The 24,026-nt window shown below is 45.4% G+C and overlaps 1 protein-coding gene across 1 annotated transcript in view; it reads left to right on the top strand.

The window, feature by feature from the left end:
• The first annotated feature begins 582 nt into the window (after window positions 1-582).
• PXDC1 (PX domain containing 1) overlaps window positions 583-24,026 on the top strand; it is a 32,934-nt gene continuing 9,490 nt past the window's right edge. The window contains exons 1-3 of the mRNA XM_065400025.1: window positions 583-838; window positions 16,815-16,906; window positions 18,975-19,092. Coding sequence (XP_065256097.1) covers window positions 583-838; window positions 16,815-16,906; window positions 18,975-19,092 — 466 coding nt within the window. The remainder of the gene's footprint in view (window positions 839-16,814; window positions 16,907-18,974; window positions 19,093-24,026) is intronic.

Raw genomic sequence — 24,026 nt, forward strand, 5'->3', positions numbered from 1 at the left:
CAGCATCCCGCCCCCGCTGTCCATCCATCTCCCGCGGGATCCGGAGAGAGGAAGCCAAGGCCGGGGGAGCGGAGCCCGAGCGGAACTCGCGACCCTCCCCCGCGCGGAGTCCCTGGGCGCAGGGGAGTAGGCGGGGCGGGAGGGGTGTCTGCCTGGAGGCGCCTCCTCGATCTGCTGCGTGGGGAACGAGCCAAGGCGAAGCAAGAGCTGCGTGTGCAGGGAGTGCCCGGGATCGGACTGCAAAGGGCGCTGCCTCCTAGCCCGGGGGGCAGCTCGGGCCCCTTGGCCAAGCTGCGGCCCGGCGCCGCGCAAAGTGCAAGAAAGTCGGGAAAAGTTCCTGCCCGTCGAGGTCTCCCCGCCGTGCCGCTGCCTGCCGGGCGTGTGACACGCAGCACCGCTGCAGTGGGAGGAGGACAGGGCTGGGACCTCCCTTCAGCGCAGGAGGAGATTCAACCCGTGCTTTTTGCGGGCTGGGTTGCATCGCACCCCCCTTGATTTGCAACTCTCCCCCCACCCACCCTTCGGTTCCCCAGCAGCTGGAGGAGGCTGCTCCCCGTCGGGGTATGTGCGGGCAGCGGCGGGATGGCCTCGGCCGTGTTTGAGGGCACCTCTCTGGTGAACATGTACGTGAGGGGCTGCTGGGTGAACGGCATCCGGAGACTCATCATCAATCGGCGCGGGGACGAGGAGGAGTTCTTCGAGATCCGCACCGAGTGGTCGGACAGGAACGTTCTCTACTTGCACCGGAGCTACTCGGACCTGGGCCGCCTCTTCAAGAGGCTGCTGGACTCCTTCCCGGAGGATCGCCCCGAGCTGTCACAGTCCCCCCTGCTCCAAGGTTTGGGCAGCTTCTGGCTTCCTTTCTATTGCCTAAGACCCTGCTCCTGGCTTGGGGTGTATGTAGGTACACCCTGGAGAGGGGGGGAGAGGTAACTTAGTTGCTGGGGAGAGTCAGGCTCTGTTGTTACCTGTGTGGGTTTGAGTCGCTTTCCTGGAGCGATTGAAAGGCTACAGAACGAGTGGGGGAGGAAAGGGTTAAACGCCATATAACGGGCTGGATTCTCCACTGTGTAACTTTCAGCCGTGTACAGTGCCTGTGAAATACCACCTGGCTCAGTCAGACTGGTAACCCTTCATACAAGGCAGTGGAGAGAGGTTTGGCCCAGATTGCTGGGAAATCGAACTCAGTCATCATGCTCCACATAGGCACAAGCCCCAAATTCGGATGCACCCTGTGGACGTAATTGCAGAGAGGGTTCTTAGAATACTGTCCCACCCCCTCTTGGTCCAAGTGATCCTAATTGACATAATCTATGTTTACTGCTCCATCCACACTGATTTAACACCTCCCCACCCCTGCCCCAGACACTTTGAGGGATGCGGGGGGGGGGTTTGGGGGGGAGTGGTATGCGGGAAGCACTGGTGTTGAAAATGGGAAGTCTGCAGCTCTTCACAGTCGATAGAGCAGACTTACAGGGCTAATAATAGGGGGAAAAGTCCAGACTTTGTGTATATTTTCCCATGATAACATGGAAGTTTGCTGCTGCTAGCTCTCTTTAACCATCCTATGCTGAGCCCCAGTGCAGGGTGATGGAGAGTTAAATTCTGAGGCTTGATTCTCTGCTCCTTTGTACCAGTGTAGTTCTACTGACTTCAATGGAGTTACTTCTGATTCTCTCACCTGTGTGAGAAAAGACATGGTCCTTGAGGTTGGAGGTAGCATCAGAGAGTTTTCCCCAAGCTAAGGTGGTTAAAAAATCATTTTTTCTAGAGTAATTCAAAGTGAAATATGTCTTCCAGGCTCTGTCAGTCACTCAAGCCTCCTGCTTTCTTTACTCCTGCCAGGTCTCCATCTATTTGTGTTGTCATTTTGTCCTGTTAAAAATATCTGGAATATATTCTTCTTCTCCCCTGCCCGTTTCCCCCTGATTCCTCCCCTGTGCTGTATTCTAGGTTCATGGGAAATCGCTTCTCTTTCAGTTTCTGAAAATGTAGAGTTGCTCATTTTAGTTCATCTTGTTTCCCCTCCTCATCCTTTCTCAGCTGACACTGAGGGAGGAAGGAATGCTTCCTGACAGTCTTGGCACTGAGTGCCCCCTGCAGTCAACTGGGGAACCTTGCTGTGTAAAAGCTGAAAACCCTTGAGCTGGCTGCCAAGTCTAAGGCCTAATGATTTGGGCACTCAATTTAACATACTTTGGGCCCGATTTTCAGTGGTGCTGAGCACCTGTAGGCCCTATTGACTTGAGTTGGAGCTGTGAGTACTCAACACCTCTAAAAAACAGGCCCTAGTTGTATCAAGCGAGGCCCTTCAAATCAGTGACCACTCTTGCAAAATATTAGGCCTTAATTACATGTTTCAGAGGCCCCATTTGTGCTTTTTCACTCACACTGGAATGCTGATGCCCCTACTTGATCGTCCCACGTAGCATAAACTATAACTTTTGAATAGTCAGGGAAGAGTAAACCTCCTTAGCACATTAGGAGATTTAATTCCTGTGCAAGGCCTGGGTCCTGCAGCCCTCACTTCTGTGTGTAATCTTTCCCACATAAATTGTCATCCTGATTTCAGTAGGCTTCCACAGTGAATGACGTGCATGAGGAGGGGGTGGAAGAATTAAGCCCTAATACTACAGTCATTGGGAGCTTCTATCTCCCTACATTATTTTTAATGCTGACAATTCTATGACTTGGGGGGTTAAGATATTTTAAATCTCAAGAACTGTACTTTCTTTGGCTAATGATGGAAACTATTTACAGTGAAACGTGAATGTGATGGAATCAAAGTCCTGAATTGTTTCTGAGTATTTGCAGTATGTAGCTGATAATTCCAGTTACAGTGAACCCACTTCTTAAAATGAAATTCTGTGAAAAATGACTTTGCGGTAATGAGGTATCACTGCATTTCTCTGTACAGTCTGTATTTCATATTTATTCACCAGAACTTGTGCATGTCTGGCCACACATACAGTCAAATCTTCTTTAAATGATGCTTTGGATATAAGCAGGGGATTTTATAATGTGTTTGGTACACATAGGGGGTATGACCCCATTTTAGATACACTTTTTGGATCTCAGGTTTCTGCATGTAGCATTTTAAAGAAGAATCACATTTTTCCATAAATTTCAATATATTTAACCCAGTAGAAAGTCACACCGTTTCTAGGCATTAGCACTGAGTCAGATACATTGTTGATCCTAGCTTTTCCAAAAGTGCCAGGCAGAGTATTATTTGCATCTTTAATCTTTATGGAAGCAGTGAAAGCATTGTTAGTCAAATTTGCATTGCATAGCATGAATTGGAAGTACTTCTGGTTACCGTAGATACATTTAAGTAGCATCAGAAGAATTAGATTATCCTATCATTTATATACACTTTGTCAAACTACGTTATATAAAAGTTAAGGGATATTTTCAAGTAGCAGACACCTAAAATTTGAGCTAAAATAGTTTGATCTTAAAAATGGTTATTAATTTGTAGGCTTAAAAAAATGTCCACTTTTCAGTTGCAGAAATTTTAGAAAGAGATGGTAGACCACTCCTTTTGTGGGACTATAAATACTTGTGGGTTCAAAACAAAGCTAACATTCTGTGCTGGTATGTTCCTTTTTGCGCAGTAACAGCAAATTTTAGTGACACCCTCCCTCCCCCCCCTGCCAAATCCACTATTTCCAGAACTGTTCAGCATTAATGATGCTTATGCAAAAATAAGGTAATGGGGAAAAAACAGTCCCATATTGGCCACTGTTGCACTAGGAATACTAAAAAAAGAGGTGGGGAGAATAATGGAGAAATACATATTTTAAATCTTTAAGAGGGAATTGCAAGCTAATTGTAGCTTGTTTTGAGATTGGAGTTCTGCAGCTCAGGGCTTGTCCACACTTACAGATCTGCAGCAGCACAGGTGGAGCTGCCCTGCTGTAGCGCTTAGTGAAGTCGCTGCCTATGCTGATGGGAGAGCTTCTCCCGTTGGCATAGGCACTCCACTTCCTCAAGAGGCGGTAGCTATATTGACAGGAAAATCCACACCCCTGAGCAACGTAGTTATACTGACACAAATTTGAAGTGTAGCCCAAGGCTCAGTGTTTTGCCTTCTGAAGTTTGTTACATGTAAATCTATTTCAGTCTGAAGAAATATCATTGACCCTTGCAAAGGGCATCTGTGCAAATGAACTGACCTGGTATAAATGCATGCTTCTATACTGCAACAAGGATTCCCTAGAAAGTCTTGATCATGTGCTTGGTACCACGGTACATGCTGTTGGGAGATCTCCTCTCATTGGGGGGTCAGGCTATAATATTACACCAAGCCTGCTTTTCATTATGAACTTTGCAGCATTTGGACCTGCAAACCCCCCTATTTCATGTGAGCAGACATTCATTATGCAGATAGTTCCATTGAAGTCAGTTGGTCTCTTTATAAGAGTGAGAACTATTTGCATAAGTATTTTAAGGCTTGAGCCCTGTGCTAATACCCATACTGAAGGAATTAAGTCACTGCATTAAACTATCAGAGGGGTAGCCGTGTTAGTCTGAATCTGTAAAAAGCAACAGAGGGTCCTGTGGCACCTTTAAGACTAACAGAAGTATTGGGAGCATAAGCTTTCGTGGGTAAGAACCTCACTTCTTCAGATGCAAGAAGAAGTGAGGTTCTTAAAGGTGTTAAAGGTGCCACAGGACCCTCTGTTGCTTTTTGCATTAAACTAAGATTACTATAAGTTTCTATAAACTTAGAGTCCTCTTGCAGGATCCTGAGCCCTTCCTAGTGGTGCTCAAGGCCCTGAGCTGCTGTATTCATATACCTTAACTTTTCCAGTGACTTTGTGCCCTAATGGGGGTGGGTACCAGCACACCCAGCAAAAATTCTGACTGAAAAAGCAAATAGAGAGTAGTATTAATTTGTATTCCTTTAGACCAGAGTTTCCATGAAAACATAAATGTTCCTGCCACTTTAATGTGAACGGAGGGTTATCAGAATCTTGCAAAGATCAGACTTTATGAGCCATCAGACTTTATGAGCCACACCCTTAGGTGGTGTGGTACCTGCATAGGAAGCAGGGAATTTAATCAGGTTCCTCTCATGCAGTTTCGTCTGTATTCTTCTGTTGTGTGGAAGACAGGGGGATGGTTCTCCTCCATCAACAGAAGTAAGGCAGGGTCTGGTCCATAAGGCCTTACAAGATCCACCAAGGGCACAAGACCATCTACATCAGGGGTTCTCAAACTGGGTGTCAGGACCCCTCAGGGGGTCGCGAGGTTATTACATTGGGGGGTCGCGAGCTGTCAGCCTCTACCCCAAACCCTGCTTTGCCTCCAGCATTTATAATGGTGTTAAATATATTAAAAAGTGTTTTTAATTGATAAGGGGGGTCGCACTCAGAGGCTTGCTATGTGAAAGGGGTCACCAGTACAAAAGTTTGAGAACCACTGATTACATGTTCCAGTGGAATTGCATTGGCATGGTCTCCCCTGATTACAACTGTGCCAGGACAGGGGCATTCTCATCAGAGGGATTAGAGGGTGTATCACATTTTATTAGCCGCCAGCTTTATTTCATTTCACATGCCCTGGTAGTTCCAGAGAAAGTGTGTGCAGGGAGGGAGAGGAATGCTGCTATGGAGATAGCTGATCACCTCCCCCTTTCTGTATAGGGAGTGGGGAGGGTATCAATCTCGTACAATCTGTACTATAGTACAAGTAGTATACACAGTATAAGCAATAAGACTTCATGGGAAAGTATACTTGATACCTGGCCATCTGGAATGCATAATGAGGCTAAAGGCCAAGTACGCTCATCAACATGAGGTGTGAGTGTCTAGGACAACTGTACTCCTTATTACAGTGATGCTTTTCTAAAATGTTTTTCTTACACATTAATAGTAAGCTGGCTAACAAGTCTGTTTCTGTTCTGTTTGCCACTCTCTGTAGGGTCATAAATTTTGTCTTCCAATCAGATTCCTGTTCTTATAATGACAGAGAATCTTCATTCTCATGATTCATTATGATGTCACCAGAATCTTCATAGTATTTTCTCTGGGTGTCTGAAGTGTGCCTATCCCTTACTCTAAGCGCCTGTACAAACAACACAATATAAAAGTACAGACTGGCTCAATAAGTCCAGTCTTATCATTCACAGACATACACAGTACTTTACAATTCTAGTCATTACCACTCTACACTCTGTTTACATCTATTCAAAATTACCTCCTCTGTAAAAATTGGTGAGGAAGACAGCAAAAAGGATTAGGGCGCTGACATAAAATTGATCAATTCACTCTAAAGAGATCCAGAAATAATTGCAGTAGATCAAATTAATAAAGTAAAATAGAGAAAATGAGGTACAAATCTGGCATAGAATGAACGAGAAGTGGCTACTGCCCGCAAAATAATATTGAGTAGTTAGAAGCTTTTCTTCAAGCACGATCCTTCACCCATTAAGTCAAAGGCAAACCTCCCACTGAATTCAGCAAGTGCAGGAGCCAGCCCCTAGTGCAGGGATTGGCAACTTTTGGCCCGCGGCACGCCAGGGTAAGCCCCCTGGTGGGCCGGGTCAGTTTGTTTACCTGCTGCGTCCACAGGTTTGGCCGATGGAGGCTCCCACTGGCCGCGATTCGCCGTCCCAGGCCAATGGGGGTGGGGGAAAGTGGCGGCCAGCACATCCCTCGGCCTGCGCTGCTTCCCGCAGCCCCCATTGGTTCTGGAGCGGCGAACCGTGGCCAGTGGGAGCCGCGATCGGCCGAACCTGCGGATGCGGCAGGTAAACAAATCGGCCCGGCCCGCCAGGGGCTTACCCTGGCGGACCGCGTGCCAAAGGTTGCAGATCCCTGCCCTAGTGCTTCTTGATCAATCTAAATTTTATCTCCTAAGCACAATCCCACTGAAGCCAGTGATAAATTTGGCCTTTTGAGTGATTATGTGTTTTCTGGGAATTCTAATGGAGTGAAACTATAACACTTTTATACACTCTAGTGCTGTTTTCCTAGGGCCAAATTCTGCTTCCAGAAACTCTGCTCTCACAGACTTCAGAATTTGATCCTAGTATTTATAAACTCTTACCATGTGCTAATAGCTTTATGAATGTTCATCTTCCCAATGTAGAGACACATGGACGGTAAGCATGAAAGCTCAAATGCACTGCCAGAATGGTCATTCACATTATGGCTGTGTGTAGTGCCTGAACCTCAGGGATGAAAGTAACTTAAAGGACTTACCAGTACGCCGGAGTCCTGAGCAGGGTGTGTGGCCTCAACTGGAAAAAAAGGGGGGGCTTTAAATTGCCAACAGAGCTCCGAGGCTCCCGGCCACCTCTGCTACCCGGGGGTCCGGCAGCAGGGCTCTGGTGGCAATTTAAAGGGCCTGGAGTTCCGGCCGCTGCCGGGAGCCCCAGGCCATTTAAATCGCCGGCCTGTACCGGACCGTACCAACTTACTTTCACCTCTGCTGAACCTACACACACAGTCTCAGTACACACAATCTCTTCTGTCTCATAGTGCTGTTCTGCTGTATTTCTCTTTTCAGACTGTTTGTCTTACGGCTGCTTCCTCCCCCACTCCTGTCCCATCTAGTCTGATTTTCCCTTCCTTTTTTCGTCAGTCTTTCCCAGGCCATTTATCCCCCTCATGTCTCACTTTGCTTGGCCTACTTTCTGTTTCCTCTCTTTCTCTTCACGTTTTTCTCTGTCCTTCACGAGAATGTTGGTGTCACTGATAATTATCTGTGGCACATCAGAGCTCTCCCATCATCCTCCACATTATCTCCTGACACACAACTTCTGTTTCATGCTGGATCATCTCTGCCTTCCTCCCCTGTTACATCAGTGAATGGGAAAGAGATGCTCAGCTGCTTCTGTGTCACATCTGCAGTGCACCAGGAAGGACTGAGGGCTGCATAATCTGGATTACACACACTAGAAGACTGTCACATTTTGCTGCACTTTCTGTACCCGTAACCTACTGTGTTATGTGTGCTCTCTTATACACCGTTTACAAGACCATCTGGGAGTTTAATATATGTGTGAAGGGAACTCTACTGAGGCAATTTAGCAGTTTCCAAAGACAGCAGCTGTTACAGTACTGTGACAATACGGATAAATACACTGCATCTATTGTGCCCCATTTCACTGTTGACAATGTCAATAGTTCATTAACAGAGTTTGTTCAGTACTTCAGTCTGGTGGACAAAAGGGAACAGATCTTCATTTTCAGGCTTCTAGCAATGTAGTCTGACTGAAATTCAGTTTTTTTATTTGCCTTAATGGCCTTTAGATTCAGCTCTTCCAGGATGGCATTGCTTGCATACCATTGCTTAAGGACCTTTCAGTGAAAGGACACATTTCTTCATTTGCTCCTCAGTCTCCTTTACAAGTTTTACTTGGTTATAGGTAAATCCATTGAAACCAACTGATGTTCACCAAATCATTCAACAGTGTGGCCCAGTGATGGCAAAAATGAATGGTTCATCTGTAATGTTATAAGATGAATAAAACTTGCTGGTTTCATAACAAAGCCATCCAAAAATCTGGAGTACATGATGAATTAATAACATTCGTCAGTTTGGGGTTTTTTTGGTCCACGTTCCATGCTGAGTTTCTGAGTTTGTATGAATTCAGTGCTAAAAGTGATAGCAGAGACTTCCATTTTAATGCCAAACTCAGTTCATTTCATTTCCTCTTCCTCCCATCACTTTTCCCTCACTTCATTTTGTCTTTTGTGTTGTGTCTTATACCATGTGTCTTATCTGACACCCTGTCTGCAAGATCACCGGGGCTGGGACTGTTCTCTTTGCTTGTGACAGTAAAGTCCTGAACACCTAGACTGGTGTTTGTAGGCGCTATCATAATAAATGGTAATGTTGGTATGAATGTATGTAAAAAGCCAGTGAGTTGAGAGACCAGAGTACTCTGCCTTTAACCTCCTTGGGCTGTGCATGTGTGCACAAACAGTTAAGTTAAATATAAAACAACAAAAAAACAGCCTTTTTTACTCTTGAATTCCTGTTTTGGGGAATTTGTCAGGCTGTTGTTTGAAAGGAATACTGCTAGGTGCTGTAACTTACCTCTGCATAGTCTGAGCTATAGATCTTAAAATAAGAAGCCTGTTGTATCAGGATTAAATTTGTGCACTAAGGCCCAGATTTTTACAGGTATTTATCTGCCTAAAGATGAACATTTTGAAAATCTCACTAAGGACCTAATTCTCACTGCATAATGCTAAATACCTTTACAAATCTGGCCCTAAATGCCCCCAAGCAAGAGCTCTGTTCAGAATGTAACCAATTTAAAACAATGGTTTTTTTCACACTGCCAACATCCAGCCCCCAGCACAACTTGCCAGCTTCTCCCCAAGAAACACCCCCAGAATGAGCAATGTTGGTGACATCACATGAAAACGAAACCCTTGGAGCGCAGAGGTGACCTCTAAAACCTGGATTATTCTCTCCAGAATTAATGCATGGACTGAGCCCTCCATGTGTGGATTTCCCGAGCCCCCTGAGGATAGCGGGGAAGAGTGCTGCCTTTGTGACGCCATCCCCAGCCCCCTGCATGGATAGTGTGGCAGAATTGAAGACGAGGTATCACAGGGGAGGTGCTGCTCTCATAAGAATTTAGGACAATGTTTTTCAAATGCAGCCATCGTGGCTGCATGCGGCCACCAGGGGCTTTTTGTGTGGCCACGACAGCCTCCTGGGTGGTGAAGAGGGAGGGGGAAGCATCGGCCTCTCCTCCTCCCTCCTTGTTGCTCATGGATGCGCCGCCCTGCACCGCCTCTGGAAAGAGGTGGAGCACAACACTGCAGGAGCAATGGAGTTCTTGACCCACCATCACCTCTGGCCTCTGCTGCCTCCCTCTTCGCCCCCCCCCCCCATCCAGGAGTTAATGGGTCCTGGGGCTTGCTGAGAAAAGTGAAATTAACAAAGGTGCAAGTATCACTTCACAGCAGACTTACTAGCTATTTGTGAAAAGTGATACTTGTATATTTATTAATATCACTTATCACTTTTCATAGCCTCCCAGGTAGCTACTAAGTGTGCTGTGATATTAACAAATATACAAATATTCACAGCAAGCCCCAGGACCCGATAAGCCAGGGGTCTCAAATTCCCGGCGCCCGCGAACCTCCCCAATGTGGCCTGCGGGGCTCCAGCAGTTTTGGGACCGGGTCTCTCCCTTGGCCCCACCTGCCACCCCTGGAAGCTCCCACCTCAGGGGCCCCGGCAGCGCAGCGGAGCTGAGCGGAGTCTGCCTGCTTGCTCCAGTGGCTGCTGGATCCTCCCTGCGGCCCAGGGGCGGGGTGGGGTTGTTCCTCCATGCGCTGCCCCCACCCCGAGCACCCCTGCGGCCAATGGGACGCTGCGGGGGTGGTGCCTGGGGGCAGAAGCACGCGGCGGCCCCCTGGACTGCCCCGCCTTGAGCCCCAGGTAAGCGCCGCACCCTCTGACCCCCTCCCAGAGCCTGCACCCCCACCCCCTCCCCACATATCCCCTCCCGCCCCAACTCCCTCCCAGAGCCTGCACCCCCTCCCCACATACCCCCCCCGCTCCCAAACTCCCTCCCACAGCCTGCACCCCCTTCCTCTTCCCACACACCCCCTCCAACACCCAAACTCCCTCCCAGAACCTGCGCCCCGTCCCCACACCTCCCCAACACCCAAACTCCCTCCCAGAGCCTGCGCCCTGTCCCCACACCTCCCCAGCCCCCAAACTCCCTCCCAGAGCCTGCTGCCCGTCCCCATACCCCCCAGCCCCAAACTCCCTCCCAGAGCCTGCACCCCCTCCCCACACTCTCCCAGCCCGCAAACTCCCTCCCAGAGCCTGCACCCCCTCCCCACACACACCCCAGCCTCCAAACTCCATCCCAGAGCCTGCACCCCAGACCCTCTCCCCCACCCAAACTCCCTCCCAGAGCCCAACCTCTCACCCCTTCTGCACCCAAACTCCCTCCCAGAGCCTGCACCCCAATCTCCTACCCCAGACCTCCTCCCCCACCCAAACTCCCTCCCAGAGCCTTAGGCAGGTGGGGGGTGGAGTTTTTTTTGGGGGGCAGAGTTTTTGGGGGGCGGGTTCTGGGCAGTGTGAGTGACATTGGCCCACTGGGAGGATTTGCGGACTGGCACTGGCCCTAAGGTAAATTGAGTTTGAGATCCCTGCGCTAAGCCCTGGATGGGGAGGGGTGGCGAAGGGGGAGGCCACATTATTTTTGTTATTGAGTCTGCCAAAAAAACCCACAAATATATATTACAATGATTTGGATGTGAATCTGTGCATATTTAATTGTTTTTCCTAAAGTTAATTAAGTATTTTAAGAACAAAGTGTCAGTGTGGCCAGCAGTGACAGTTGGTGGCCGCACTCAGAGGCCACTAAAAAATTTGTTGCGAGAACCCCTGACATAGGATTTGCCACACTGGATCGGACCAGCTGTCCATTTAGTCCAGTATCCTGTCTGCAACCGTGGCCAGAACCAGCTGCTTCAGTGGATGGTGTAAAAAATCCGCAGTAGGCCGATGTGGGATAATCTGCCCTCCACATAGGTTTCATTCCTGATCTCTAATAATTAGAGATTAGCTTAAACCCTGAAGCATGAAGTTTAATATCCCTTCCAACATTTTTATTATCTTTAATTATAACAACTCTGGCTATTTTTGGTTATCCATATAAATACCCAGCCTCCCCCCTCTTTTTTTTAAATCTTGCTATGTTCTTGGCCTCAATTATTTCCTATAACAATCAGTTTCACAGCTTAATTGCTCCTTGTGTGAAAATGTATTTCCTTTTATCCGTTTTGAATTTCCCACCTTTTAATGTCATTGAATGTCCCTTTGTTCTTGTATCATCCCTGCAGATCCTGTATAATTCTGTGCAGAAATGGGGAGGAAGGGTGGCAATAACAACTGTAGACTGTCTTATCTTTTTCTGAGTCCAGTCTGAGGCTGCTAATGCATGCCCTGCAGGTGGGGAGATTTGTAAGATCTAATTGCCTTCCATGCAATTGGGAGGGGGCTCAACCTCCAAAATTTGTGGTCTCTCAATTCCTTTCGATATAGGAAAACTTTGCCAGGTGTACTTCATGGGATTGTCCACCTCTTGGTTTACCTTGCTCCCTCCTGTGGGTTTTCCCATGGGAGATGGCAGTCTGGGTCGAGGAGAGGAAGGTACAATGTGATTTATTTTTTCATATACGCCGTGGGGGATAATATGTAATAGTAATCACAGTACAACATCTCACACACTTTGCAGAAAGCATACACTTGCTTTGACCTCCATGCTCCAGTAAGGTTCCGTGGTTAGTGAGTTAAACGTAAGAGCGGAAGGGGAGGATCTCTATGCCATCCCTTCGCCCCTTACCCATGAGTTAGTCCCATTGGAGTCAATAGGGCTAATCTTGTGAGTAAGATGAACAGGATTTGGGACCTGTCTGAGACATTGCCAACTTAAACATAGCTACATTTTTGGAAAAGCAAAGACCTATTCATGGCATTATCTAGGGATGGTGTGTGAGACTTACATCTCTTATGTATGTATGTAGCTATTTTGCCTTGGAAGTCAGTAGATCTTTTTATAAGTGATTCATTATGTACATTTCTCATCAACAGTGTGTGTGATATAGTGAGCTGGGCACCATTGAGTGAAATTCCTCCCCCACCCCCTATCAGTTAAAAAACATGCAAATAAATGCTTTGCTATGTATGTGTGTTACATAAAAGTTCAGCCGTGTGCAAGATTAGGTGTATGGACATTAAAATATTATAATTATTCACATTTCAGTAACATTTGTATATAACTGAAGGTTTTGTGGTGGGGAGAAGAAGCCCATGGAAATCCAGTTTAGCTTAAGAACGATAAAGATGGGTGTTTACAGCATTTAAATCACTTGAAATGATAGTTATTTGTCCAAGCATAGTACACATAATAAGACAGCACAGCAAAGTTTCCAGGGAGGATCTAGCACATGCTTTCAATTAGAAGTCAGACTGCAGCAGAAGAAAAGGAGTGTGAGCAACATTTCTCCATGACCTCATTAGGATATTTCTCAGCTAACCTACGTATGCATGACTGAACAAGTGAAAAATAGTACAGTTGGGTTCCAAGCTACAAGGCATCTTCTTCTGATTTATTTTCCTGTATTTAAGGACTTCTGTCTGAACAAGGTTTCCAAGTCTGCGTTAGCAATGTAAATGGAGGACTTGGGTGAAATTCTGCAACCCTCTCGGCCAAAAGTTACTCCGACTGATCCTGCAAACTCTTATGCATGTGAGCAGTCCCATAAATTGCAGGATCGTGGCCTACAGTTACTGAAAATACTATGGCATGTCTTGTACCTGTTAATTTTTAAAATTATATAATGTGTGCAAATATTACAAATGAAATTATGCTGGCTTCAGTTTACATGTAAAACCATTTGGGTATTTTCCACATATTTAGAATGCAGATGCATAAAGCAGAGGGGCCTGTACCTAGCTGAATTCATAGTGACTAATCGTATAAGATCAGCAGCTTTAGGCTGCATGTTTGTAGTGAGTGAGAACGTTTATAGCGATTTATTCTTGCATATATAGTCCTTATTCATGCATGTAGGCAAAGCCTGTCCTGGAGCTCTCTCTGTGGCAGTGCAGATTTGCATGATCCTAAAAGCAGACCCATGTGCTAATCATGCAGTCTGACCACAAATTGGCACTTGTCAGTCACTGAGAGGAAGCATTATTTTCAGAGGTAACAAGTGAGCATGGATGGCTCTTACAGGCTTTCGGTAGAAAAGCAAAAGGGTAGGAGTTTTCGCTGCCTCTCATCACTCCTAATCTCCTTCCTCCCCACTCCGCTTCTTTTCTTCTGTTACGTTGTTTAAGGTTTTAATAAAAATGTTTTTTATTGTGCTAAAAGCTATAAAGCCTTCTGTTCCAGTTTTCTAGTAGGTTTTTGTATTTGGTCTGTAGCTGATTCTTTTCCAAGATCTAGAGGTTAGAAACATGTACTAGAGGTGAAATCTCTTGCTTATGATGGAAAATCTTGGTGGATGCATGGAGCTGTAGAACCCCCTACTGGGTGGCCTGTGAAGTTCCAGAGACTAAAAATCTCATCTGCCATTTCTGATGAAAGAATAGGCATTGTAGACAGAGAGAGCTCTTTCTTGGACAAATACTCATTCCTGCCAGCCATCTCTTTAGGAAGATTAGGAGGTGTGTCAGTGTCTTGAATCTGCAACACGGGAGCCCAATCCTGAAAACCTTTACTTACACAAATACACCTCTACCCCGATATAACGCGACCCGATATAACACGAATTCTGATATAACGCGGTAAAGCAGTGCTCCGGGGGGGTGGGGCTGCGCACTCCGGCGGATCAAAGCAAGTTCGATATAATGCAGTTTCACCTATACGATTTTTTGGCTCCCGAGGACAGCGTTATATCGGGGTAGAGGTGTAGTCTGTTCTCGTGCAAGTAGTTCCATTGTGTTCAAGGATTTGCAGAAAGTTTTTATATAATGCTGTATGTCTGGCAGGAAAAAAAGATGAATGCCTATGTTAGAAATATTACTGGAGAAAAGCAGATCTTGATATTAGAAATCAACAGATACAATCTTATGTACTTGGTCACGTTAGTTGTAGAGATGGAAATAACCCGAGAAAGTTATTATGGAAGGAACGGTGGGGGTCATTGTAGTGGGGGACGACCAGCGAGACAATGATGGATGGATAGTATATGGCAGATCACTGGAAGGTCAGCTGCTCAGCCCTTGACATTAGCGCTGGATCGTGAAGGCTTTAGAAAATTCTGCTATGATGTCACTAATATTAAGACATGAATATATGGATTTATTTACTTACCTACTTATTCATAGTAAAAGCCAGGCAAACAGTACTGTGCCACTTTGCATATAGAATCATTGGCCCCATGTCAAAGCACAGGTGAGGCTGGCCTGGAATAAAGAGCTGGCAAAATGGGCTACCAAGCAACTAGAAAGATGTAGAAAATGAGGCTATATCTATATGTTGGTCCAACTTCCCAATAACCGTATTCACCTACATTGTGGTAAGATAGAATCTCTGTAGGTGCCTATTAGTTACAAAATTCAGAGCTAGATCAAGATTCTGAGCACCCCAATATTAAGGGCTGTTGGTTTTGCTGTGTCTAATTTCTTTAGGCCCAATCCAACTCCCTTTAAAGTCCACAGAAATACTCACAGTGATTTCAGTGGGAGTTGACTCGGGCTCTGGGCAAGGAACCTCTTCCTTCCTTGAGCATGGAAGAAATAGGGGAAGTTACAGTGTGCCTAATGGATTTGTATAGAATATAGCAGAATGTGACAACACATCCAACATCCTATTGGTCCATCCTTGGCAATCCTCTACTCTGCCGTGGATGATGTAAATTTGCGGCCCATTGCCAGTAGTAGTTGCTGTTGAGATAGTCTGTAACCTTTTTTTTTTTTTTAAACTAAAGCTGTACTTTAAGGACCATTGCCAGCCTAAACTCACACTTCTGCCTGGAAGTTACGTATGTGCCAGTGCTACGAGCAACACCTAAAATAAGGCTGTGTAGACACTACTACTTATGTTGGTATAACTTATGTCACTCAGGGGTGTGAATACGCCGCCCCCCTGTGCGATGTAAGTTACACCGATCTAAGCGCCAGTGTGGACAGTGCTATGTGGCGGGAGAGAGCTTCTCCCGCCAGCGTAGCTACCACCGCTTGCAGGGGTCAGGTTAATTAAATCGATGGGAGAGCTCTCTCCTGTCAGATTAGAGTATCCGCACTAGCAGTGCTGCAGCGGCACAGCTGCACCGCTGTAAACTGTGTAGTGTAGCCACAGCCTAAGATAACAATGTCAGAGAGAGATTGGAAGGAAAATGGAGGTGAAATTTTTCTATATTTTTGTCCTTAGTTTGTCCGTTTTGTATGTTTGACAGTCTTGTATGAGTCTTTCACACAGAAACAAGGAGATTAAAACTTTTTTAAAAAAACAGGAAAATATGAGTGTAAAACCACAAAAATTATCAGAGCGCTCAAGGACAGGGTTCTACCTCAAACTATTTTACACGTTTTTGTTGTCTGCTTTTAAAAGATTCACCTAGGTTTTTCAGTTTGCTGGATTTTTTTCTGCAGCAGCCTTTAGGACTGCCTCATTTTCCAACAATGAGGTCTGTTAGGTTGTGAAAAAAATCTCTCAAGTATTATGGTGGAAGCCTCTTATTCTGAGACATTTAAAATAGAGACAAAGCACTCTAAATATATTGCACTGACTGGATATTAAGATGGTGTAGAGGACCTAACATGTCTTTTTCCATCTTGATCGTTTCTATGGCTGTGTGATAACGTTCATGGTGGATGATTACCATGACAGTTGTAGCAAAAGACACTTGTCCTGCAGTCTAGCTCTTTACAAATAGGGTTTTGAAAAATCTTCCTTTGATTATTGCTCCTGTACCATATTACGTTCAAAGAAATATGAGACTGCTCTCAAAGAGCTTTGTTTAGCTTGTGTTTGATTCTTTCCTCTTCTCTTGTGTGGGTATTTTCTTTTCCACTCTTCTTTGACAAATAAGGATGGATTATGGCTCTAGAAAGAGGATTTTGGGTTTTTTGTTTTAATATCCCTCCCTGTGTTCCAACACAACAACACTCTGAAATTAAGTTAGGGGAGCTACTTCTGGACAATGGGTCATCATCTCCTAAGGTAAAAGATGTGTATCAATTAGGCATGCTGTTTGATGCCTTTCCACATATTCTTGAGCAAACTAGATCTATCTACCACATATAGACGTCCACATACATGTTTTGTATTTCCATTCTCGCTTACAATGTGTTTACCTTGTTTCTAGGATTAATCACAATAAAAGAGGCCCGTGATATAGAAGCCAGGCTTAATGAAGTGGAGAAGCTTCTGAAGATTATTATAAATATGCCTTGGAAAGTAAGTATGCAAAGTACCCCTTACTGAACTTCAGACCCGGTGGATAGTAACTTGCCCTCTTCATTTAGATGGGAAGGCATGGGGCTGTTTGAGCTTTTGCAGAGGCAGAAGGGGCTGTTCAAGATCCTGCACATCATCCCTCCCTGTATCCAGGGCCGGCTCCAGGCACCAGCCCAACAAGCAGGTGCTTGGGGTGGCCAAGGGGAAGGGGCGGCACGTTGGGCTGTTCGGCGGCGGGTCCCTCTCGGAGGGAAGCACCTGCCGCCGAATTCCTGCCGAAGAAGAAAGCAGCGTGGTGGAGCTGCGGCTGGAGTGCCGCCGATCGCAATTGCAATCGCGGCTTTTTTTTTTTTCTTCCCGCCGCTCTCTCTGTGTTATGAGGGCTGCATCCACACAACATATATATACACTACCTGTATGGTCCTAAGGATGTCACATGGGCTGCAGCTGTGTGCTGATTGGACCACAAGCAGCCGGCAGGTTGAGAACCAGTGATCTAAGTAATGTTCTGTTACATAACATTTACTACAAAGTGACCTGTGCATTGCCATGACTATCATCTCCTTGTCTTTCAGGGTAATATATCTGACCTGCATGGTGTGTTGAATTGAGGGCCCAATCTTATAATTAGATCCACATGAGCAGACTCCCATTGATTTCAGTGGGGCTCTGTGTGGCACAAGGGTCTACCTCTGTGTTTTCTGATTGCAGGATTGGGGCTGTAGATTGTAAGCTCAGTCAAGCAGGGACCGTATATTTCCCTGTTTTTATTGCACGAGTCACACTGAAGGTGCTCAATGAATAATAATAATAATGGGTATTATTTGTAGTCTTGCCACTGCTACCCCAGGCTTCTGAATGCCTTCCTTTTAATGTTATCCAGACCCTAGATTCAGTCCGCTTTTTAAATTGGACAAGTCACTTAACCTCTCTGTTCCTTCTGTTGCCCATCTGTACAAAAGGTATTATAATATTTATCTCCATGACGAGGCTATATTGAGGCTTGATTAATGTATGCAAAACACTTAAAGATCCTTGGGAAGATCTTGTAAAAGAGCAATAGCTCTTGAAGTTCAACCACACATGCAGGAGTTGGGAGATGAGTTGCATTCTTGGTCATGGTACTGGCTTTGCTGTATAAATGGGGAAGTCACTGAACATGTGTGCCTCAGTTTCCCCATCAATAAAATGGGGATAATGATACTTTGCAGGGATACTGAGCGATTTTATTCATTTTAAGTGCTTTGAGTTCTTCAAATGGAATGCATCATGAAAATACAACGTATTTTTATTTTATATTTTCAGCCAAGGTCCTATCTTAGGACGGTGTAGCCAATAGACCATGTGCCAGGCATGATCATTCTGCCTGACAGTCATATCGCTATATTTCAGTGTGTCAGATACTTACAAAGTGTGTAGTCACGTCTGCTGTGTCAGTGTCTTTACCAAGGAAGCTAACTCATGAGCAAACAAAGCGCTTACTGGGGAAGAAAACTACTTCAGTAATTGGAGACCATGGTGACTGATAACCAATGTGAATGGTTGGTCATTTTGAAATCTGAAGATCATGGACCTGGTTGGTTACTTGTTGTTGTGTAGAGCAAAATGTACTGCACAGAAGTCAGTGGAGTTACACTAGTGAAAAGGAGTGCAAGTGAGAGGAGTTTCAGACTTCATGAGATTTTTGGCATGTCCAGATGAGTTCAGTGTAAGAAGTTCCCTCCCACCCTCCCCCACTGGACAAATAAGTTTGTTATAAGGAACATTAACTATATTTTATACAAAGTGCCTAGAAAATCACTGATGGGCAAGTAACAAAAAACGAAAATAAACGCGCCCATTAAGTAGTCATAATTTATTAGACAAACCCTGAGAGACACTGGGCATCTGGAATGCCTAATGTAGTCAATGGGAGTTGCATGTTGTCAATAGGAATTGCATGTATTCAGCATTTCTCAAGATTTGGCCCAGTAACAGGTGGGAGGTAGGGGATAATAGGATAAACAAACCAAGCGGTGAGTCTGGGACTTAAACTTTGAAAATATATATTTCTTTGGTTCTTTTTCAGTATTCTAGATCTGAAGTTGTCCTTACCTTCTTTGAAAGATCTCCGTTAGATCAAGTGTTAAAAAATGACAATGTCCATAAAATTCAACCAAGCTTTCAGAGTCCGGTTAAAATATCAGGTAAGAATTATTAGCTCGCTAGAATGCACACCAGAATTATTAAATTAAAATATTTGTCTGTTCTTTCTCTCCCCTCCCTCCTCAACATTTCAGAAGAAACCCTTCATCCCCCACTTTCGCCATGCTCTTGCCTTCTAATGTATGGGAATATCATAAGGGCAAACATGCTATGCAGCAGAGCTATAGGCATGTTGAGATGACTCTTTTGGGAATTATACAATCTTCAGACTCTTCTTTCCGTTGCTTGGAGTCCATTAGCCATTCCTTGAGAAGGCCGTGTCCTTGTGCTGTCCGTACTGTTGCATCACAATGGAAAAACTGAGAGGACATGAACTAAATAAAGTATATTTCTATAACATGCAAAATGGTCACATTTTGTACTAAGGGTGTATTTATAAATATTTTAAGAAGGGTTAAAACGAGATGAAAAGATATAGAAGTCATGAGTAATATATCTTACAGATAGTTGTAACTACATCAGTACAATAGAAGATATCGTACATGATTATATGCCATGGTTAGGAGTAATCATTTGTTAGAGTTTATTAACCCTTTATAAATGATTTATAAATGTACCCTTAATATAAAGCATGACTGAGAAATTTAACAGCAGACCTACCTGTATAAACAATGGTGAAGAGCATCAAAAAAATTAAATGAAACACAAGAGCAGGTGTAAGTGTGGAACATTGATTCCATGCCCGGTTTGGCTTCCATGTACAAATTCAGTCTCCTCTTCAGTGGAGGGTTTGTGTGTCTGTCTCTTCAGGTATCTACTCGTATGCTTGGGGGCGAGAGGGAGGGCGTGAATACATTTACTGTACCTAATTCTCCTTGACCAGGATGTGAGTCAAGTAGAGGTGGATAAATTCATTAATCTAAACAAAAAAAAGTAGGTTTTTCCTATATTGGTACATGACATGTGCAAATGTATCCCAAGAGGGAGTAAATGCAAACACAGAAAATCAGTCATTTGTTATTTATATCATCTTGCAAAATTTAGCTTGTTTAGGATCTGTTTTTAGTCATTTTACTAATGTACAGAACGAACTGTGATAAAGATGTCTAGGCCAATTGTAATGGCAAAGATATGAATTTCTAGACAGGTTATGTATACGTTAATTAGAAATTACATATACCATTTCTGTGCACAGTTCTTGCATCGGTCACCCACTTAAATGCATGATGTGCTAGACTATATGCCATTTATTTTGCTTCTATATATCTGAAAATGTTCTCTGAAAATACACTAAAGAGCATATTCAATGGGACTACGTGTAGAGTAAGTTGCTACTCGGTGTCAGTAAGGGTGGCAGAATCTAGCCTTAAGAATATATAATGTGAAACAAAGTGCTCTTAAACAATATACTTTAAAAGAAAGTCTAGGAAAAAATGCAGTTTATAATACTGGAAATTGACAGACTGGGTCTGATTCCCTCGACACTTATACTGGTATAAATCAAGTATAACTCCATTGGAGCTGAACTGGTTAAACCCTGGAGAATCAATTTTTTTGTTTTTGTAGGGTTTAATGCTTGTTTTGTTCTCTGAAGAAAAATGTAGTTAAAGGTAACTACTTAACAATAACGTAGTCTGTGTGCATCTCTGCATGCGTGACATGATGGGTCCAAAAGCAGATGGAATGTGGTCATTAAGCAATAGTCTGGGCACCATTCTGTTGCAGGTCTAAGAGTGCAATAAGATGGCAGCTACTAGTTCTAGTGCTGCTCCCTCTTACACTGGTGTAAATCAAGCATAACTTTGTGGAAGTCACTGAAGTTACACCAAACTGGTGTGACAAGAGAATGAGGGTCACTGTTATTTTTAATAGTAGGTAAAGAATTGTGTGGAGACCACTATCTTAATTCTCATGTATGAATGCTCAGATACAAAGAGTGAAGCCTGGACTAGCAGTCAGTAGATTCGGCAAGGCCTATGCATAGAGGAGCTATGGAAACAATGGGACCTGAACAAGAATATGTTTTTAAATCCCAAATTAACTCCTACAGTTTATAGTCAGGCCCTACAGTTTATAGTCACGCCTGACTTGATTTGTTTTTTCCTGTCTGTCTGGGTATCCAAAAGCACTCTGTGGTAGTCAGTCTTATGTACTGACTGGCTGTTATAAAGAATTTCAAAGCAAAGTCCAGAATCTGATGTTTAGTTGACACAACCTTAGTCTGAATTTTGCACACTGAAATGACTGCATTGTTTAGTTGATGGTTCCAGCAGATGGCACTAAAGGTTAACTTCTAAACTGCTCTGTACTGCAGGAGTAATGCTGTAATATTCTTAGGTCACGTCAAGGACACTTGGAAAAAACTGTGACATGCAGGGCTTGCTTTACATTGGATCTAATACAACTCTCTAGGTGACTTGTAACCTCAGAATACTCTGCAAAAATATTTTGTTTTCATTAAAAGAAAACAAACTGTGTCCAACACAGTCCACTCCAGATTAAAATATTTGAAACAAACAAAACTCACCAGATGAAAGCAGAATCTGATCCTTGAGTTTGCATCTCAATCTACTGAACAATGTTTGACAGTGAGTCACAGCTGATGTGGAATTCTGGAGGGATTCAATGTAAAACCACTCACATATACATTCTATTCAACTTGGGTGCAATAAAAAATAGACTAGAAGTCAGAGATTAATTTTTCCACATAAACATGGAGGCACATGAGTGTTAGTCTGAATGCAAAAATGTATCTTTATTGTAAAAAATTCAAACCTCAGGTCTTTTCACAACTAAGGCCTGGTCTACACTAACCCCCCCACTTCGGACTAAGGTACGCAAATTCAGCTACGTTAATAACGTAGCTGAATTCGAAGTACCTTAGTCCGAAGTTACCGCGGTCCAGACGCGGCAGGAAGGCTCCCCCGTCGATGCTGCGTACTCCGCTCGCCGAGCTGGAGTACCAGCGATCGATCCGGGGCACTTCCGGGATCGATCCGGGATCGATTTATCGCGTCTTAACCAGACGCGATAAATCGAACTCAGAAAACCGATTGCTTACATCCGGACCCGGATGTAAGTGAAGACGTACCCTTAGGTTGGTAGGTATCACAGGGTGGCAAACTCTTTGGGTTCAAGATGCAAACCTTTTGTGTCCAGACCCACGCCACCTAACTTTCAACAGCGGGATAGTTCCCTGTTGTTCTTGCAGATAATTCTCAGAACTAACAAATAGGGCCTGGTTCTCCTCTTAATTTGGTAGGGTTACCATTCGTCCGGATCCCCCCGGACATGTCCAGCTTTTTGAGCTAAAAATAGCGTCCGGGGGGAATTTGTAAATGTCCGGACTCCCCCCCCCCCATGCAGAGCGCGCGCGGCTAACAGGGCAGCCGGCCGGATGGTGCCACTTACATGAGGCTCCGACAGCCAGAGAGAGCCCCCCTCCTCTCCCCTGAGGCAGAGATCACTCCCTCTCTCCCTCCCTCCCTGCATTTGCAGATCGCCTCCGGCAGTCTGGAGCTCCTCCCCTGCTCCTCCGCCCCTGCCAGCCAGCCTGCCGGGACGAGCGGCTCAGGCCGTTCCTGAGCAAGCTCACAGAGACATTAGGCGAAGGCCAACAACAAGGGGGCCAGGGGGTCGGAGAAGGGGCAGGGAGGTTTTGGATGGGGCAGTCAAGAGACGGGGGGGGGAGTCGGGAGTTCGGGGGGCTTTCTGGGGGGGGGTGGATAAGGTTTTGGGCAGTCAGGATACAGGTAGGGGGTAGGGTCCTGGGGGGCAGTTAGGGTGGGGGGGTCTTAGGAGGGGGCAGTTAGGGGACAAGGAACAGGGAGGCTTAGGTAGGGGGTGGGGTTCTGGGGGGCAGTTAGGAGCAGGGGTCCCAGGAGGGGGCAGTCAGGGGACAAGGAGTGGGGGGGGGGTTGGGAGTTCTGGGGGCGGGGCTGTTAGGGGGCAGGAGTGGGGAGAGGGATCGGAACAGTCAGGGGACAGGGAGCAGAAGGGTTTAGATGGGTCGGGAGTTCTGAGGGGGGGCTGTCAGGAGGTGGGGAGTGGTTGGATGGGGCGTGGGAGTCCCAGGGGTCTGTCTGGGGGTGGGGGTGTGGATAAGGGTTGGGGCAGTCAGGGTACAGGTAGGGGGTAGTGTCCTAGGGGGCCAGTTAGGATGGGGGGAGGGTCTCAGAAGGGAGCAGTCAGGGGACAAGAGGCAGGGAGGCTTAGGTAGGGGGTGGAGTCCTGGGGGGCAGTTAGGGGCAGGGGTCCCAGGAGGGGGCAGTAAGGGGACAAGGTGCGGGGGCAGGGTTGGGGGTTCTGAGGGGGGCGGGAAGTGGGAGGGGCAGGGGCAGGGCTAGGGCAGGATGGGGGCGGGGCTAGGGTGGGGTTCCTCCCGTCCTCTTATTTGCTTGCTGAAATATGGTAACCCTAAATTTGGTGTATATCAGGAAAAAATCTATTGAGATCAGTGGCAGTGTGAAATGAGTGCAAGTGAGAGGAGACTCCAAGGATGTGCCAGCCCCAGTATACTTCTGCTGCTCCCAGTGAATGAAAAGGTGTTCTAATGAACATGGGGCTAAAATCTCTGATGTAAATGGGTAAGAAACCATTAAAGACAGTGCTGCTGTATCCATGTATACCTGTTGAAAATTTGCCCCCCGAAATGTAACTTGGTTTCATGCAGAATTTATAAAGTAAATGCAGGTATGTTTCTTCACTTCCAGCCTGAGAGCTTTAACTTTGAAGTTTAGTTAACTTATTGTTAATTGTAGGAGTGTTAATTAATGATCACTCATTTGAGTTGCAAGTGTTGGGCCTAATCTTGATTGAAATCAATGGCATTCATGCCCAAAAAGTGTAAGCTTGCTGGAGTGATCTTGCTGAGTATTTATGATATCATAACTTTGTGTATTCACTTAGAGCCGAATCAAGTGCCCCATAAAGTCAATAGGTGTCTGTCCACTGATTTCAATGGGGATTGTGTCAG

Source organism: Emys orbicularis, chromosome 2, assembly GCF_028017835.1.
Source record: "Emys orbicularis isolate rEmyOrb1 chromosome 2, rEmyOrb1.hap1, whole genome shotgun sequence".
Taxonomy (NCBI): Eukaryota; Metazoa; Chordata; order Testudines; family Emydidae; genus Emys; species Emys orbicularis.